Source organism: Temnothorax nylanderi, unplaced genomic scaffold (genome assembly GCF_030848795.1).
Source record: "Temnothorax nylanderi isolate EJ_2023f unplaced genomic scaffold, tnyl_v1.0 TNYL_tig0264_pilon, whole genome shotgun sequence".
NCBI classification, from domain to species: Eukaryota; Metazoa; Arthropoda; class Insecta; order Hymenoptera; family Formicidae; genus Temnothorax; species Temnothorax nylanderi.
In genome coordinates, this window is record NW_027249326.1 from 58,565 (window position 1) to 79,902 (window position 21,338).

Sequence of the window (21,338 nt, forward strand, 5' to 3'; positions counted from 1 at the left end):
ATGTAATTATAGATTCACTCTGCGAAAATAATTAGGTACTAGTGATTTGCGACATTTTCTTCTCCATTCTACCTCTCTATCAAGTTAATAGCCATGAAAGGTCTCATCCTAATTCACCGAACACGTGTCTAATCCGCCAGGCTCCTGCAACGCCGAGAGGTGGATCGGTAACAGGGTAAACCGGACGATTTCTCGGGGGGCGATTACCGCCAACTCGCGCTCGCACTAGCGAATAGGCGCGTAGCAGTCCCTCTTCGGAGATCCAGATGGTCCGTCCGGGACATAATTCAGGATTTCGCGTGCGCCGGTAACAGCGGCTGCCGTGGACCAACGGCGTAGGATGCACGGAGATCTGAGCGAGGCTACGTACACGCATACGCGTGCACGTCGGCGCATACAAAGGAGCGGATGAAAGGACCGGCGCGGCACGGCGAGGGCGAAAGGGAGATATGGTAGCTAGGTAATGTATGCAATTGGACCGGCGTGCATGGCAGACGGTTGTTGGCCGGTTATGGGCGGTGGTGTTCAGGACGCAGCGGTGGTTCCCGTGGTCCGAGCGGAGAAACGACGGGTGGACAAGGAATAGAGAAACATGGATCATTGCGTACAATCGTAGAATCCCGCGTGACGCGGCCGCGTCGGATACTATGCGGTGTTTAGTTTACGATAATACTTGCGCCGCGGTTTAAACGTTCGTCTCTATTTCTCTTTCGTGGTGCGTCGAATTAACTTGGCCGCGCCGCGTTCAACGCGCGGTCGAGACAACGCTAATCCAACGCGCGGTGGAGTTAGCCGGGCGAATGGACGAAAATTAAAATGTGCACATTTCGCCCGCGGATACGTTGCTTACGCGTGAATTTCAGTTTTTATTTCAGTGCTCTCTCCCCATTTTTTATACGTTGATCGCGACATTATTGCAGCAGTCGAGAGACGTACACGGTTAATATAACGTTTAAAGCAACGTTTTAAAAAGAGGCTCGAAAGTAAAAGATTTCGAGCTATTTTACGTAACGAGGAAGAAGAACGAGTAGAGATTAACGTTATTTGTCATAAAAAAGCGAGATTGTGTTCTCTATAAAATAAATTCCCTGCGCATTTTTTAATCACATAACCGCGATTCTCGCGCGAAACACGCAGATTTTAAACATGCGACCTGAATACCAAATTACCAAAGTAAATTGCTAGGTCACCGTGGGACGCGTAGATTTTAAGGCAAATCCCTGAAAAACGGATAATAAATTCTACGCAACCGTCGGTAACAACAAATTAGCAGCTTAGTCTCCGGGAAAGCAACGCAGACACGCGATGCAGACCGTTTTAATGTCATAGGATTAACATAACGTATATTATAAACTTTATCAGAGAGGTATTTGGCAGAGTTTTTAAATCTACTGCGACGAAAATACTGATCATAAGTTTTCTGATATTCTGTAATAAAGATATAAATTTTCCATTTTTTTTTCATAATAATTATTACGTATTTAAATGTGTACACAACATTGAAAGATAAGAAAGATTTTACTTGAGCGTTGCAAGTGGAATATATGTTTGTATGTTTGTTCCTTTAATGCTCGAAACGAATTCTGCGTACCGTCGGATTAAACAAACTTTGTACTACTTTGACTACCGCGCCGTAGTCTGACCTTAATTCATTCGAAATTCAGCTTATCCGAATGCATCCGCTCGGAATGTGGACGCACGGTTTCCAGAGATCTCGGCTCCAGGTCCTTATAATTACTAGTCTTTGGAAGTTTAAGCGGTAGTTCCCTACCGACGTACCAGTCAGACCACCTGACGAACGCGCGCGGTTCGCCGAGTGACGAAGAACGGAGGAGGGGGAGAAACGAGGGAGGGAGAACGAAATATTTATCGCAGTCATTCCGTTCGGCAATACGATTAACTTCCGGATAGTCTACCTTGCTCCCGTGATTGTCTCACTATGCGGTTATATATTCGCGCTCTTGAAAACTCTATTCACATTTATAACATAAAAAAGAGGTTGGATTATTCTTGCACAGCATAAATCAACTCATATTTTTAAATTTTATATTTTACAGAATACACTGTTAAATTCGCAGTGTCAAATTATACTCAATTTGAGTCATTGTTGATCGTGCCTATAGGTTGCCACTGCTCCTACTGCTCCTACTCAATATGTTGTTAATTTAACTAAATGCTGTTTTGTGTTGAAATAATAATTTTGGCACATATGATATATGTTACAAATAACAAAAAGTTATTTAACTCAATTAAGGTATTGGTTTAAATTTTATCTTTTAATATTTAACAGTGTACGCTTTAAATTTTGAGCATTATGAAATTAGCATTGATATTCGAGTTTTTAATTATAATGCAATAACGATAATATATATTATTTTTAATCAGAATATTAGGCCATTATTATCTGAGTATATATATATCTACTCTTTAATATTTTTCATTAAATGCGTAAAACTGTCAACTTTAAGTGGCTTATTTCTTAACAATAGGTTAAGTGGCGCGTAAGAAATTTTCGGAATACGGTTTCGAAATGTCGAAAGAAAGGAAGTAGTCGCGGACAATGTGAATTTCAGGCACTTGTTGAACCGAGATATCAATTAACTTGCAATTTACTTGCAAAGGGAGAATCGTTATTACTACGAAAAAGCGCCCCTTCGTTAACGTTAATATTAAAGTTCACAGTCTATCGTTGAGAGTTTATTACCCTGGGCATCAGACATGCAAAGTCAGAAATTGCCTATTCGTAAGATTGAGTTGGGGACAATTACATTGCGTTGCTGTAATCCTCATTTGCATGCATATGTTTTCGAGGAAAGCCGCGTCGTCAGAGCATAGTAATTATCACGCCATCAAAGATTTGCAGTAATTTTAATTAAGTAATATTTCATGATTAATTAACGTCCGTTTTTATCGCGCAACATTTCTTTTCACGTTGGCATTTAATGTAACGATAATGCACGCGCGCGCGTGCGCGCGTTTTCCATTATTTTACTTCATCAAACATTTTAAAAAGCAATAGTACTTACCTTCTGGTAATTGAGAGCGAGCAACAAATACTTCCTGTCGGCGGACAAATGGTGGTCGAAGCTCGACAGTAAATCCTGAAAGCGCAAAATATTTTAAATCGTTTATAAACAAATGTCAGATTGCAATATAATTACATAGTTTTATGTTAAAATGCAAAACGTGCAACAAACAAAAATAGTAAAAGCACAGTGGACATAGGAATAAGTATAATGTTATTAGATGATTCAACAGGATTAATTAAAATTAAAAAAAATATAAATCGCTTGTTATAAACTAAGCTATAATTAGATTCAAAGGCCAAGGATGAGCATGTATATTTGGGTGTTAAGTATTAATTTATTCAATACCTAGACTAATTAAACATATCTGAACGTTTAAATTAAAAAGAGTTAATTAGATACATTTACTAATATCCTGCAAATTACGCGATCTGTGTTTAATGTTAAATTCAGATCGTGCAAACAGATGCAGCCTCGCCTGCCTCGCCGATGCAGTTAAGCATTATAAAGTGAACGCGATCGTCGCTTGTTAAAAGTATACAATACAGGAGTTTAGCCGCTATCTTTACAGGCCAACGTCGCGCGATAAAAAGACGGCGCATTAACTAGTTTCAGTAATAAGGAGTATAACGAAACCACGCAGGAGTACAAAAGTCTCGCGCGCTCGCGTGTCAGGCCGCGTCGGTAATCGGCGTCGGCGAACGCGAGGTCGCGCTCGCTGCCCGACGCGGACGGCAAATCGCAGACCGAGCTTATCGCTTATTATGCTTATAAAACGAGTCGTTAGTCGGAATGAAGCCGGAATGGACTGCAAATGCGAGACGACGCGACGCGACGGCCGCGCCGCGTCGAAAGTGCATGGCTTTGTGCTGCCGCGACGACCCGGAACGGTTTGTCGAAATCGCGACGAGTAAATTACGATCACATGCGCGACACGGATCGTCGGGGTTGTTGAATGAGCTACGATGGCCTCTCGACTGATGGGATGACCGTCGTTAAGCGAAGTCGCGCGTTCGAACGAGAGACAATCGTTTCGAGTTGGTCGGCGGACGATCGGACTGGCGATCGTTCCACTTATTGTTAGCGATAGTCTGTCGCAATCATAACACGGTAACTGGCGGCCGACAACTGCAATTATTACTTTAATACGACAAGTTTATTCGTATGATATATGGGTTACCTCTTTATGCGTTTCGGCCCTGCTGTTACTCACAATCAGATTAATTTGCATGTATTGTAGAATTATTGTATATTCAGAAAATAAGTTAACTGCTCGTGTTCACGTTATATATAGACAGTAAGAAACTTTTTTTTCTATTCAGTTTCTTTTTAATTAATTAAAATTCTGTAATAATTGTTAATATTAAATAATAATATTAAATAATATTAAATAATAATATGCTTCCCAGAACATTAAATAAAAGAATGAACACGCTCGAACTGTTGCCCGGTCATTGGCCCTTTTCATTTCAATTCCAGAACATTATTAATTTAATTTAGAAAAAAATAACAGCATATATCTATACAATTAAAAGGATTTATTTAATAAATTGTTTTGGTTAAACTTTCATTAAAACCTTTCCAATAAAATATTTTATATAATAAACATGTTATAATATAGCACTAAAATAAATACGGTTATTTTGACTGTTCTAACTAGTACCTCTACTGATTTTTATGTGCAACGTGTTTTTCAATAAATTTTTGAAAATAAAAAAAATGGAAATCGGACATAATATTGACACAGAGACAAAGTGACGCTGACAGTTTTATCATGTTACGTGGTAAAAGTTATGATTCTATTAGCAACTTTCCGAACTAATATTAAAGTATTCTGCTGGGACAGCTTGACACATACCTAATAAACTTGTTACTCTTAAACATGTAAAATTTTCATACGGGACGTGAAATAAAATGCAACTTTACACTACCACGCAATATTCAGAGTTCGTATTTTCTCACTGGAAAAAAGGTCTTTAACGCATGCAGGTAAAATCGTTTTTTCGTTGTCATTTTTTGAACATCGATATCGAAAATAGATATTGAAGAGACGATACAGGAAATAAACGTACGTCAATATAATTTTTTTTACTTTGACGTAAAAAGCTAATTTCTGTAGTTTGCCTGAGTATTTTTAATATTCTGCTTATTGTTAGTAAGAGAAAATTTCTAGATTCTCAAAGGCGGTCTTTGAGCGAGTGCATTGGATAATTGCATCGGTAAATCTCCTATATATAATTCACTTGGAATGCATTCGCATCGAAGCAGTGAGTAGGCCGAATGCAATTGTCCAAATGTACTCACTCAAAGACTGCCCTCAATATATGTATATATATATACACACACACACACACGCGAGTGAAGGTACACGGGTCATAAACTCCCTAATAGCTTTCAGACTAACAAGGAGAACGCCTCGATAAGGCTGTTCTCCGTCGACACTGCACGGACTCGGACTGCGTTCGAAACACTCCCGTAAGATTTCGAGCAATGCAGCAAATGCGGAAGACTTCATTTAACTCAAGAAAGGTAAGAAAGAGCGCAAGTTCGACGGTAAAAATAAAGTTTCGGAGCGTCGCACCGGTTAGCCGTTGCAATTTCTCTTTAGCGCTTCCCCCCCCTCCTCCCTCGACTTGCTTAATTGAAAGAATCAGCTTACCTCCCCGCGCTTGCTGATTACGACATCCCCGACGAGAGGGATGAGATTTTATTTTAAGAAATAGGGACCTTGTTCCGCCGCCATTTGTAAAAGTAGAGAAGAACGTATGAAATCAAACAGGTACTCTTTTTGTCAGAAAAAGAAGTATTAAATATAATCGTTACACTTGACAAAGTTTTTATTAAGAGCACTGTTAAAATCGTAGTGTTAAATTATACTCAATTTGAGTCATTTTTAATCATTTCTAAATCACCACTGCTCCTACTCAATATGTCGTTAATTTAACTAAACCAATGAAGTTAAAATAATACTGTTTTGTGTTAAAGTAATATAAATTTCGACACATATGATAGTTTAATGAGTAAGTATTCGACGATTTCTTCCATCTGCCTATATGTCCTTTAATTTTCAAATCGTTAAAAAAATATTTAATAACATTGCCAAAAATTTTCAGTAACAAACATTTCTGGTAAATTGAAGTAATAATATATCAAGAGTGTATGACAAATAGTTTTGCGTAACGATACATTCCGTAAATACGGACTTGGACTTTCCTCCGACGGAGACATCTCGCAATGTTAAATTTCGCGGAGATAGGCATCGCATTACAGATGTCGTAATGAATCATTTTCCAACGGTTAGCCGGCTATGGATATCTACCGCGCGTACGAATGAGAATCGTTGACGATAGATTGCACGCGTCAGAACGTGAAAGATAACAAGCAATTACCGTTCCAGGGATCTCTTCGACGGCGCGGTGTGTCGTGTGGGAGCAACGAGTGGGCGCGATGCAATGCTCGGCGTGTGGGTTACATTACGCCTCTCGTTCCCCTACAGCGCGTCGTGAAATAATATTTCGGCCCCCTCTTTCCGATTACGGCCGTTTCGCTGCTTTCGCATTCGATCCGCACGCGCGGCTTCCGCTTTTATGTATGTCCGTATATACACGCTCGCTCGCGGCCAGCCCGGCGGACGATTTAATTGATCACGCACGAATATGAATTAGAGGCGGGAAAGAAAACCGGGGGGAGGTAGTTGGAGAGAGGGAGGTGGGAAATAGGGGACACGTATATGTGAGATATGGTGCTTTTGCTTTCGTTGCGCACGGGGTATTTCGGTCGTTATCTGCGATTTCGGAAGTGAAGCGCGCACCGGGGCGCGCGCGATGGCGAGTCCCCCCGACAATTAATTCGTACCGACTAGCGACTATTCATACCGTGATTTCTATTTAATCGCGCGCACGACTATTTAATGCGACAATAATCGCGCATACGTTAACGCGCGCGTATTCGCGAAAATATTTACGCACACTTTCCGTGGACACCGCGGCTCGTACCCAGAGTACACATTTTACAATAATTGATTGTCACCGATAATACAGTGACACATTTCACATTTTACGTTATTAATACTAACGGTATATTGATACGCGTATAATTAACATTGTATATATTGCTTTCTTCGTTTAATTAATGCCGAATTGATATCTGCAGTCTTGTTTACGCTTCAACATTAATTTAATATAAATCTTAATTTAATGCTCTGTACCATCACTGCGTTTCACTTGTAACTTATATTAATATTAATATTATTCGTAGAGAAGGAGAGGAGGAGGAGGGGAAGGGGGCTGTGATAACCCCTGAGTAAAATAACTGATAATTCTGAGATTCTCATTACGGGGTGGAACGAGCGCTTCTGGATTTCATGCAAACTTCCTCGGAGTCCCCCGCGAGAGCTTTTCATACAACGTGCAGAAGTTTAACAAAACTTACGGGATTGCTGGAGTCCAACAGGATCTTGGATGCGGCCGAGCTGACATTGTAGATCAACAAATTGCCTATCTCGTCACGGTAGAGGATCTCGTCTCCTGCAACAAAAAAGGACACACGTTAGCGGGAATTGAATTTTAAATTAATACGTCCGCGCGCGCGACGTATAATATCCCCTTATCGTATACGTTTCGTTATTTCGCAAGCCGCGCTACATTGCACAGCCGCCGCGATTAAATCCATGCACGCATTTAAGCGCCTTTCTTCGCGCGGAATCTCATTTTGTCGTGAATTATAACGAAGTTTTCTTGCGTGCTTTTACGTTTGTTCCAAAGCATCAAAAAATGATCAATTATACTTTCCTAAAGTGCGTTACAAGATTCATCTATTTAAAAACAGTTAAACTGAATAAAATTATCGCGATTGCGAAACAATTGTTTGTCAATCTGGTAAAAAAATCTTAAGTAAGCGTGTATCGCAATTGCGATAGATTAATAATAATTTTATTAATTAAAAAAATGCAAATAATTTTTGTAGTCATTTCACTGCAAATTCAAGTGTGTTATTTTAACTGAAACTTTTCTTACACATTTTTTTGCCGTTTTAAATGACGTCATTTAACACGACTGAACGTATTAATACGATTAAACGTGTTAATTTAATACGCAACATGTTAAAACATGTAAAACAAGATTCAGTCAAATGTATCATTTTAAACGTGTAGAAATAACACACTTGGATTTACAGTGTTCTCTCACATTTTTCTCTTCTTTCATAAAAAAAATCCCTTACTGCTTCAAAAATTCTTTAAAAAATTTTCGTTTTTCGTTAACTGAGATTTCTCAAACAGTCGTAGCACTATTCTTTATTAGATCGTGCAGAGATAGAACTTGTCCGGGAATAATGATTGATTAATTGCTTCCATATCGCTCGCCTTTGTTCGTCTTTCGTGTGAGGAAAAATAGGCGTGCAGTTTCCTTCGAAAACGATAGCAGGTGAAGGAAGAGATTTAGGAAGAGAAAGAGAAAAAAGGTAGGGTGAGGGTGAGACGGACGAGTGAATTTTGGAGACGAGAGCTCGTCCTTCTCGAAAATCGATTTTCCCGAACCGACAGTACGCCGTTTCATCAATCTTAGCGGGACTGGCATCGTAAAAATCTTCGGAATAAGAAGCGTTGAGTTAGGTCGCGATAGGCCATGAGTAAGAAATATTTTTATCGTTATCGAAGAGGCAGAAAGGCAGCGAAAGAAACAAAGAAAGTAGTGGTAAAGAAGGAGATAGAAAAAAGAGCGATAGAGAGAAGGAAAAAACTTGGAAATATTTTCCTTCAATTGTCCAGCGATCAATAATACAGCGACTTATATAAAATTAACAATGATTAATTTCCGGCGGTATTACTGTTCTAAGGGGTAGCTCTGTTTCAATTTAACAAGCTATGCTTTTTCCGAGAAAATTGTGAAATGTGAAGAAATGGAAGAAGGTGACAAGGTGCATAAAACTGAAAAGTGAAAAAATGGTATGGATTGTCTCGTTGAGAATGAGTTATGATAAATAATAGATAACCGTTTATAACGTTTACTCCCTCAGCACTATTTTCTCTGACGGAAAATATTTCATTATTTTATTCGCACACAGAAAATTATTTTACCGGTGACCACCTTGTTACGACTTTTACTTCCTCTAAATGATCAAGTTTGGTCATCTTCCCGGCAACATCGGCAATGCCGACGTATTGCCGCGCACCAGTCCGAAGACCTCACTAAATCATTCAATCGGTAGTAGCGACGGGCGGTGTGTACAAAGGGCAGGACCTGGCACCAGACTTTAACAAAAAAAAAATGTTCTAACAGTAAGTTTGTATTTCATTTGTACCGGTTTGTATCACCCTTTGTTTCGTTTATACCTCAATAGTTTATAAAATATAAAATATAAATTAACAAATAGCCAACACTAAAAGATATTTCAATTTGAATAAGACCATTCAAAACAGCATCGTTTTTACCTATTTGTATCACCTTTTTAGTCGTTCACATCTTAAGAGTTCCGGAAGTACAACATTTTCAAAATATCTCCAAGAAGCAACCTTGCCATTTCTTGAGCTATTCTCTAAAAATGACCAACGCCATTCAAAAGAGCTCCGTTATTAGTACCCGTTTGTACCTATTTTCAAATCGTTTGTGCCTCAAAAGGACCGGAGGTTTTCAGGTTTTTCGAAATACGTTCAAGAGGTAAGTTTCGCCAATTTTTGAGATATGTTAACACGGTGAATGGTATTCGAAAGAGCATTGGTTTTACTCATTTGTACCTCTTCCAAAATGGTTTGTACTTTAAAGGGGCCGGAAGTACAGGCTTTTCAAACTCAAACAATGGCAAAATTACCTTTTGGACATACTTTGAAAAGTATGTACTTCTGGCCCCTTTGAGATGCAAACGATTTGAAAGAAGGTACGAACGGGTACAAACGCCCTTTCGAATGCCGTTGGCCGTCTTGAGATATCTCAAAAAATGGCGGAATTGCCTCTTATAATTAGACATATTTTGAAAATGCTATACTTCCGAAACCCTTAAAGTACAAATTGGGATATTTTTTAGTCGGAGATGCTGTTTATTTTTTAACCCTCTTACATTTTATAAACTATTAAGGTATAAACAAAGAGTGATACAAACAAGTACAAACAAAATACAAACTTACTGTTATCGAGATTTATTTTTGTTAAAGTCAGGTGCCAGGTTCACAGCGGTAATTAGGCGTACGCTTCATATTACTCTCACAATTTTCACTATTATTCCGTTTGCCTCAAAATATGAGCAATAAAAAATGCAATTGCGCTGATAATTTAAAAAAGTGGAAACAATGCTGTTTCATAATATCAAACAGACGCGCCTCTTTTTAATGCGATGGGTCTGCAGTGTCTGCACGTTGCAGTATAAACTTTGTTCCACTTAACGCTGGTTATTCGCTCGACTGATAAACAAGAAGTGGCATGTATCGCAGAACAAATACAGCTCCGACAGACTCAACACAGGGAGCTACATCAACGTATGGTCCGGTAGCAGAACCGGCTTTTCGACGACAGAAATTTTCCGACGGCAGAATTCGATTTTTCAAAAAAGTTCACGCATTAAAACCGATTATACCTTTGAAAGTAATTTGATCTCCTGTATAACAAGCAAGTGAAACGAACAAGAAGATCGTTCCGGCTTTACGGGGCGATCCGCAGCAAGCTATTGGATTTTTGGATTTATAAGATATATATTATATCTTTTTGAATACATATATTTTCGAAGATACATATATCAGCTGTATCTGTTTAAGCTCAATTGCGGCGAATTTCCTGCGCAAAGAAAGATGAAACGTATTATGAACAATAAAGGGATTATCAAACAAATCGGATTTATCAGATGTAATGTTTTGAAAAGATGCAAAAAAATGGATTTAACTGACAATAATAATAAAAAGAATAGCTATAAAATTTCAAATCTAAAATCCCGGGAAAAAATGATTAGATATAATCATATATAATTATATCTGGTATATATATAATTATATATAATTATATATGTTTTTATATGGGGTCATATCTAATTATACATGGCCACATGTGCAATCAGTGGTCCCATATACAACCAGATATAGCACCATATCTACTTGTATATAAATGTATATAATTTTATGTGAAGCCAGATATAATGATATGTGAGTAGTGCACTCTACATATAATTAGATATAGTATTATATACAACTATATATGCAGTCATATATTGCCAGATATATTAATATGACTAATCTGGCGCTATATACAACCAGATATAGCACCATATCTAATCGTATATAAATGTATGTGAAGCCAGATATGTTGATATGTGAGTACTGCACCCGACATATAACTAGATATAGTATTATATACAACTATATATGCAGTCATATATAGCCAGATATATTAATATGACTAATCTTGTCCTATGTACAACCAGATATAGCACCATATCTAATCGTATATAAATGTATGTGAAGCCAGATAAAATGATATATGAGTAGTGCACCCTACATATAACTAGATATAGCATTATATACAACTATATATGCAGTCATATATAGCCAGATATATTAATGTGACTAATTTGGCGCTATATACAACCAGATATAGCACCATATCTAATCGTATATAAATGTATGTGAAGCCAGATATAATGATATATAATGATATATGAGTAGTGCACCCTACATATAACTAGATATAGCATTATATACAACTATATATGAAGTCATATATAGCCAGATATATTAATGTGACTAATCTTGTCCTATGTACAACCAGATATAGCACTATATCTGTATAGATATAGATTCGCAAGTCATCATATATGCTGCAGATATTTAATCCTAAATTTAAAAATCTATTTGAATCGTTTTTATATATATTATAGATATTAAATTCAAAAATTCGTTACATAATATTATATAATTCAGTATTATAAAATAATATTGCAGGTCATGTGTGCGTATGGAACTTGCCCGGGAAAAAAAAATTATATATAATTATATATAAATATATATGATTATATATAATGCAATTATATATGAATTTTGTCTCTATATGATTATATATAATTATATATAATCATATATAATCATATATGACCATATATAGTCAATATATATTGGAAAAGAACTGTTAACTTCGATAATAAAGCATTGATAAATTAAGATGTATATTTTTTCAAAGGCTATAGAATCAAAAGTAAAATAATTTATTCCATATATTACAACTTGGCACTGCTTGACGTGAGACAGTGCCGTGTCTCTTGATACCGTTTTTATACCACTGTCCGTCAAATTTTAAATACAAGAAACGAATCCTATCGAATATATATATTATATAAAAAGTTTCACATACATTTTGACATGATTATATATAAGTTCATATAATTTATATATAAGGTATATATATAAGAATTAAGCATTTATCCATGTAGATTATATATGATTATATATAACCATATATAAACTTAAATTCGGATTATCCGATAGATGGCATTCGATAGGATTTATTTCTCGTATTTAAAATTTGACAAACAATGGTATAAGAATGATATCAAGAGACACGGCAGTATCTCACGCCAAGCAGCGCCAAGTTATATGTAAATCATTTCACTTTTGATTCTAGCTTTTGAAAAAATATACACTAAATTTATCAATGCTTTATTCCTTAATCGAAGTTAACAAAATTCTTTTTTAATATATATAAAATATTTATTATGTTAGATATAATCACATCTGATTATATATAAAATCGACATTAGATATAATTAGATATAAAAAATGGCCCGATATAATTGTATATAATTACATATAACCACATACAATTATATATAACCATATATGGTTATATAATTATATGTGGTTATATATAATTATATACAATTATATACAATTATATCGGGCCATTTTTTATATCTAATTATATCTAATGTCGATTTTATATAATCATATGTGATTATATCTAATCATTTTTTCTCGGGATAGGTTTGCTCACGTATGTATATCAAATCATTTACGAGTAGTACCTCGAACAAATAACTTTCATTAATAAATGAAATGAACTAATGCTCGAAAAACAATGCCTGATGGATTTTTTGAAAGACTAATTATGAAGGAGTGATGAAAATTTGAAGTCGTCAATATGTGATACAGACGATATAGACGAATATACAACCGCGTTTAGGAAACTTTAAATAACATTTTTAATTTTTATATAATTTATTCATTTTAACATCTCATCTAAACCTGTTTCATGAAACAGCAAAAGGTTGACTTAAAATGTCAAAGAGAGCACATGTTCGGCAATATGGTGCCACGAGCATTAAAACACGACATTATGTATCAGAGGCAGATTAATTAACAAAGTTTTCCAACGATGTGGATGCGGTTGAAACTCGTTGCTTCTTTCACGTTAGGACAGCGCGAAGTTCCATTACTTTCATAATTATCCGATAGCGACGTACGTCTCCATACTTTGTACGTTCGTTGTACAGCAATAGTATTTATTTTTCAAAATCGACGAAACTCTTAAGGGGGCTTTATACGTCTATTTTGGTGAAAAATTCGATTTTCTAAAAACACCATTTTCGTGAACTATATATATGTAGAATTAGTGTACAAACACTTATAAAACGATTACCGACTAAGAAAAAGTCCTACAGTCGATTATCGGCTAGTGCTCATGAGTGCGTACAGAAGGCGTTTCGGCAGCTGCTGCATTGTAACGGTTTGCTTCGTTTTCCCGCCTGTTTCTCAGCTCATGCTTGATTCTCCCACGTTTTTGTCGTAGTGTAGGAACAGTTTAAGGTTAGCTTTCGTGTAAAGAGTGTGTGTACTGCTGAGTATAACGCTAAAAAAACGATTACTTGATCGGAGCAAAAATTATATACGATGGATAAAAAAAGTTTTAAAGGTAGCAGTTCGAGGGGAGATCGTCAAAAAAAAAGAACGTTTCGGGGTAATAGGCATACAAGTGAACAAGATACAAGTAATACAAGTGCATCGGCTCAGAAAATTGCGAAAAACAATCCCGACTTCGAAGTAAACGTTGATCCTGTTATGCAGTACCACATAATAAACTTCGCTTTGTTTCTTACTTTACAAAACATTGTTATGTGTAAAACTTGTAAAAGTGATATAAAGTTTTCAAAACGTGCTGAAAAAGGTTTGGGATTTCAATTAGTCCTACAGTGTCGATGTACATCAGAAACTCGAATTCCAAGCAGTCCACAAATTCAATCATCGTATGAAATAAATCGTCGGTTCGTGTTTGTTATGCGTTTACTTGGCATTGGCTTTCAAGGTATAAGTAATTTTTGTGGATTAATGGATATAAGCCACGGATTTAGTCCAAAAACTTATTATGATTTAATAAATCACATTTAGATAGCAGTAAGCGCTGTTGGAAAATTAGTATTTCAAAGAGCAGTCGAAGAAGAGAAAGAAAAAAAATGAAAGTGCTGGTAACGTGAAGAATCATCTCACAGTTTCTGGCGATGGCTCTTGGGCTCGAAGAGGCTTTTCTTCTCTCATTGGCTTAGCCTCTGTAATTGGAAAATTTACAGGGAAAGTTCTTGATGTTGTTGTTAAATCGAGTGTATGCAAAGCGTGTTCGCAATGGAAAGGCAAAGAAAATAGTATCGAGTATGAGGCTTGGTACGAGGCTCATAAGCCAATGTGTAATGCTAATCATGAAGGCAGTGCTGGATTAATGGAAGTTAATGCTATTATTGATATGTTTCAAAGATCTGTAAGATTGTATGATGTTTACTATGAATATTATGTAGGCGATGGCGACACGAAAACTTTCAAACAGCTAAAAGATATTGAGCCCTATGGTGAAGTTGTAAGTGTAAAAAAGAAAAAGTTGAATGAATTCAAGCATCCCCCCGCGTTAGGTGACGAGATTCAACCTCTGCTGAAAAAAGTTTATGAAGACCTCACGACAGACGATTTGTTGGAACGGTGCATTGGAGCTAACACTCAAAATACAAATGAGAGTTTCAACGCGTGTGTTTGGCGCTTAGTACCAAAACACATGTTCGCCGGTAAAAGAATCGTTGAGATTGCAGCCTACTGTGCTGTCTGTACATTTAATGAGGGCTTTCAGCCTTTGTTAAAAGTCATGGAGACTATGGGAGTTACCATCGGCAAAAATGCAGTTGATATCGCGGAGCGACGCGACCATGACCGCATCCAATCTGCTAACCGTCGTAGCCTTGATGCTTCAAAAGAACGAAGAACTGAGCTTAGGAACATGAAATCTGTAGAAAATGATCTTTTTGAGGAGGAGGAAGGCATAATGTATGGAGCAGGCATCGCTGATTGAGCGTAAGACACTTTTTTTATGATTATACAAACAATTTTGAAAAGAAAACTTTAAACGCGTTTTTCTCGAAACAACGTTTTTCGATCTGGTTGACACGATTTTGGAGAAACTATTTAACCGATTGGGCTGAAATTTACAGGGATTGTTCAGCACATATGTAGTTTCAGCCCGTACTAGAATCATAAATTTTTAATTATTTTTAACCCTTTTTTTTAACAATTTTAGTTGCAAAAAAAGGGTCGAGATATTCAAAAGTCCGCCATTTTGTTTCTTTTTACCCAAAATGTTTAATTCTAGTACTGGCTATAGCCACTTACTTATATTTTAATATCCCGTTTGAATTTTTTGTTTCAGACGTTTCTAACTCGAGATATCATGTCAACCAGATTTCTATGGGGTACCCTTACAGTTGCCATTTTGTCGCCATAAATAAGAAAAACAAAAAAAAAATTTTTTTATGTACTTCAATATATGTGAGAAAATATATAAAAGTTTCGAGATATTTCAATACATTTCACTATGAAAAAAAAATTCTTGAAAATATGTGCAATAGACGTATAAAGCCCCCTTAAGAATAAATGAGAAGTCAGGGCAGTAGGGTCAGACGCCGATCCTGGGGCGTAAATTCAATAGAATTTATTAATCCTCTTCACAATCTCTTAAGAATACTTGTATATAAAGATAACTAAATTTCTTCTCGAAAAGCTTCAGACAATTCTATTCCGCGGAGATATTTTAATACGACGACGCTGCCATTTGCTTGTTTTTATGTTGCTCATGAAGATGCAAGGATAAACATTCATAAAAACAAGGTTATCAACCGCAAGAAGCTAAAGGTACAGTAGATATGGTTGAGAAAACAATGTTTATGGCCTTGTGACCTAACTATTACAATGGCGAAAAAGGTAAAGTTACGATACAAAAATTTCAAATTTTACAACACAAATAATCGATTATTTTTAAGTCAAAGGCTAAAAATGTTTCTGTATCTTACTTTCTCTCTCGCACAATAACGTGTTTCAAAAATTGCTATTCTAATATATTATTTGTTTAATTATTTTAAATTAAATAATGACACAAGTAAAATGAATAAAAAGGAGTTTCATTTTATTGCGCCGTCTTTTAATTATAATTTTAATAAATTAAAAAATAATATGTATCTTTATAAACGACACTGCCGAATTTTGTTGAAATATCAAGAATATGATAATTTTATTTCATATTTTAAAAAATAATAAATATAATATTTACATGCCTAATATTATATGAATAATATATTCCGAATGATTTTGATTGGAAAAAAATGCCTGATGAAAATCTCCGACAATTATATACATATAGGTACATATATGTGTGTGTGTATGCATAAGATTTACACATAATTTTCATTCATAACATTTACTGGCTTCATCTCTTTCGTTAATTTTAAACGTGCGTAAAACGTTGATTTTGGCTTTTACGCGCAATTAAATTCAGCTGTTTCAGGTAATTACACAGCTAAATATTCTGTTACGGCGCAGCTATTTTCAATTTCTTGTGTAAGGCACTATGTAGAATAAAATAGCTTTGTTGCTCAATTGAATTCATAATGACGGATTAACAAACGTTGAACGTGTAACTCTATTGATCGTTGTGTTATAGAGCCATATTAAAATTATAAATCAATTCTGCTTTGTCGCACGAATAGTGCACTGATTTTCATAAATGATGTCGAGCGAATGAAAATTAGTAACATTGGAAATTTTCACGATAATTCCAGCGCATCGTTGTTTTCCGATTCAAAAGAAAAATAGCAATATTTCTATGTCTTCTTCTGTACGTATTCACTAACAAAATATTTTATAATTAGAATATACGTTGTAATTCGCACGATTAATCAGATTGTTACTGTTACTGATAAAGCGGAGGGAATAAAAACAATGCATTAAAATATATCGCAAAGAAATATTACCAATTAAAAATATCACGGTAAATAAATATTCTTTAAAAATTATGTACAAATCGTAGAAATTGTAACTTATTAAAATATTAATTAAGATTTGTAATAACTCCTAATATTTACGATTAATTTTTTATGATTTCTAAAATTAATTTAAATCAGCCTGTCTAAATGATAAGAGGGTTGTTCGCAATTTAAGACAAAATATAAAATTATTCACAAAATAACGAGAACCGAAAATAATAATTTCTATTGGACTGTACCTCACCAATCACAGTGAAATGCTTTCGTTTTCGTTTCCGTCGTGTCAATTATTTCCTGGATAAAAAACAGTAATGTGCGGAAAGTGATTTACATTTAGGTAAACGTAACACCGAGGGTTCGGCCGATTTCTCACGGAGGATAACGGATTAACGAGACACCATCGTATTTTGTGCGGGATTGTATCTCACAACGAGGTATTCGCCATTACGGGGACGACGTCGACCGGATGGCTGAAACAGACCCGGCGTCGTCTTCTGGGATTTCATAGCGACGGCGGCGGGCGGCGGAGAGGGACGCGACGTTTACCATTTACCGCCACCAACTGCGTATATCTCGCAAGAAATAGGCCGAAACGAAAAATGCAAACGAAGCGTGAACTCGGCTTCCGCGGTCATCAGGCGAAAATATCGCGCGCCGGAGCGCGGGTTTAAAATCTAACACTTTTTTTATGGACTTTGCAATATTTATACCAATTAATTAAATAACTATAAGCGATGCCGTTTGAAATTCACTGAGCTCTTAACGCGATTGATATTTGCCATGGATATATTGAGATATCTCGAATACTGTTGAAAGAAAACGATTTGAGGCAACGATTTACAGTATTAAATTAATAAATATTAATCAGAATTGATTATTGAAATATTAAACAAATTATTTATTTTAATATTTAACTGTCTCAGCTGTCTTTAATCAAGTAATTAATTAATTTAATGCACTTAATAATCGTGTTCTTCTAACAATGTAGATAATATATAGTTAAAGATAATTTTTTTATAAAGTCAAATCTCTTGTTAAAGTTGTACGAATAAAACATAAGCACTTCCGCACTTCTGCGCTTAAGCTAAGCAATTGCAAGAGATAAACATTTTTTAATGAAATTCATAAGCAATTTCTACAAATGTGAATTAATGTTTGTGGCGGTTGCTGCAATTAGAATTTGTCCTCCGAGCAAACGGTAAATCATCATTAAAATCCGGCGGTAAATAAATTTGCGCGAAACAATGCTCATTTAATTAATATCCACAGAGGCGAATTATTTCTTTTAATGTCGCATCATTACGCGATGATTAATGGCGCGTATTACTCCCGCGTCGATTTAACCAACAACAGACGGAAATAAATTTTACACCTGGCTTGTCCGGGTCCCATATGCGTCGGCCTACTTCCCGCGTCTACGGGTACATATATATGTATATTGTTGTGAAATATGTTTTGTAATGACACGTGTGCACGTGCGCGCGCGCGCGCGCGAACGGCCGCGCGCGTACATCTGGCCCGTTGGTGCGTGAAATCTGGCACGGCCGGGGATGAAAATGGATATCCATGGAAATGTACAAGTGCGTTCGCGTTGCACAAGTGGATTGCAACGTACACGTCATTTACACGACCGTTCCAGTAGCGTGCGGTCATTAAAGGGTCACGTCGCGTTCGCGACGCGACACTTCGCAACATCCGCGAGAGTATTATCGGCAAGAATTATCGGCAATTTTTTCTTTTTATTTTATTCATCATCGTGAAAAGATTTTTTTTTAAATAACAGTTTGTCCGACTTTTCCACGAAATTGCTTGGCCGCGAAAAAAAGGGACGAATTTGCCTGTCATAATTGGGAGCATTCGCGCGCAGAACGTCAAATTAGTTACGTGAGTTTGCATCCAAACGTGGTGCCAGCATTGAAGAACAGATATAAGAAAGCAACCGCCAATGTTTTCCGGTATCTGGATAAAATTATCTAGATGAAAAAAATACAAAGTATATTCATCTTTACTTATATAAAAAATCATGTCAGTACAGCAAAATCGTGAGTACTGTTTTAACATCCCTTTTGTGATCTGCGTCATTCTTTTTATAAATGTTTATGAATAGTTTTTTATGAACACAAGTTATCTAAAAAATTATCTAGATAAATCGCGATAATCGTCACATCTCTCAACTGGATTAATTAAAAGCAAAATCATTTTTATCTCATCTAAAATAAAATTTACGAATTTTTATCTTATCCTTATCTAGATGATTTTGAAATTATCTAAGGCAAACACTGTAACCGCGTACGTTGTTGTTTCATAATAATGTTTGTTGAACACAAAACAATGATGGAGTTGCGAATTGGATCTACTTGTTGTAACGATACGTAAAGTTCGCATTAATACGATCCGTGCTATCCTTTGAACCACATTCGCGGAATCTCGCGCTGCAACTTTGTCCGTGACAGTTGCCGGCCGCAGTTGTTGCAGTTACTTCGCCGCGGAAAGAATACCGCGGGTTCACTTCTCCGTCATGCGGAAGTATAGCTCCGACTGTAATGCTTGTAACAGTCGCGCATTTCCGCACAATAAAGGGGAAATACGGAAAGTGGAACTACCAAAGTTTAGACGCGCGAAAACGTTACGCGACGCGAAAGAGAGTCATCGTGTTTCGGCGTAAATCTTGTGCTGGCGCAAGCGCATTTTACGCGAATCTATCTCCTTTCACAAACACGCAACAGAATATGCATTTTATTTTAAGTAGAACATAACGAGAAAAGAGACATTTCGTCAAGATATAACGACATATAAAACACAATTATAGCAGTGGATTGGTAGCCTGATTAAAATTTTACATTATTACAATGATATAAATGGTAAAGTAGTAATAAGTTATAATTAACTTTGTTACAAGTACTGTTCTGAACATAATTGCTCATATTCTCGTTAACAACTTGCACAGTCAACGATTATTAAAAAAGCTAAAATTATCCTACTGTTTATTTTTAATCGATTAATTTATTAAATCTATATAGCACGTAAGAGACTTTTTATTAAGAAACTGAAAAAAGATTGAGAGAGAGAGAGATTAATCCATTTCCTAGATGTATATATAAATACATTATTTAACCCTTCAAGGCCACATGGGGTGGCGGCCACCCCAACAAAAATTCAGGGCCCGATATTTTTAAGCTATTTATAATCAGTGTCCCGCCAGGATTTTTAGTTGGGTCCCTCTCTCGAAGATCCGTGCAGTAGAAAGGCTTTAAGCCATGTCAGTTATGTTTGGTAAACATTTGAAACTTATTATAGGGGTGGTGACCACCCCAGTGTGGCCTCTGTGTATATTCCTTATCGCCACCAAAAATTACAATATTTTTGTTCATCAAGCACATTTCGGGTTCTGTACCATACATATTTTTTAACAACACCTTTAAGATGTTTCATGAATTTTTACGCTTCATAATTGGAATTATGAGACTTTGAATCCGTCTGGGTTGGCGATCACCAGTAGGTCCAGTGTGGCCGGGTCGTATTAAAAAAAGAGGTGTGGCCTCGGAGGGTTAAATAACATGTTTCACGTATCATTTAAATTTTAAGTTGATTTTATTTGATAAACATCATCGCTGCTAAAGGAGATAAACTTTGCCAATAATTAAAATAAATCAATTCCATCTTGTTCGCAAGAGAAATGATCGAGAAGATCCAGAATCATTATACTTATAATAATGAATCCGGACAGGGAAAGATTAAATTATAAGATACTGGAAAAGAGTTAAATGTTGAAACTTTTCTCAGAACGACAATGAATCTCGGTTAGATCCTAGCGGGGAGTGGCTTAACTTTTGTTCGGGAAGTTTCCAATTAGTTTGTAGCTAGCCTCTCCGTATCACGTGTCAAAATTTCCCACCGTTGTCATAGTCGCGAAAAACACACGGAACGACCTGTCGGCCAAAAATACAAGAACCAAAACTTGGACCGGGAAACCCATATGTAAAGATTGCGACACGCGTCGTGCGCTGGTGATAAGATGTAATCTTGAGAAAACGATGGTATAATACTCAC

General features: G+C 36.3%; 1 protein-coding gene across 1 annotated transcript in view; it reads right to left on the reverse strand.

Moving 5' to 3' along the window:
* Positions 1 to 21,338, reverse strand: part of LOC139780135 (inactive dipeptidyl peptidase 10-like) — a 199,573-nt gene that overhangs the window by 43,116 nt on the left and 135,119 nt on the right. Inside the window, exons 3-4 of the mRNA XM_071718636.1 lie at positions 7,458 to 7,552; positions 3,027 to 3,101 (exon numbers count right to left, since the gene is read on the reverse strand). Coding sequence (XP_071574737.1) covers positions 3,027 to 3,101; positions 7,458 to 7,552 — 170 coding nt within the window. The remainder of the gene's footprint in view (positions 1 to 3,026; positions 3,102 to 7,457; positions 7,553 to 21,338) is intronic.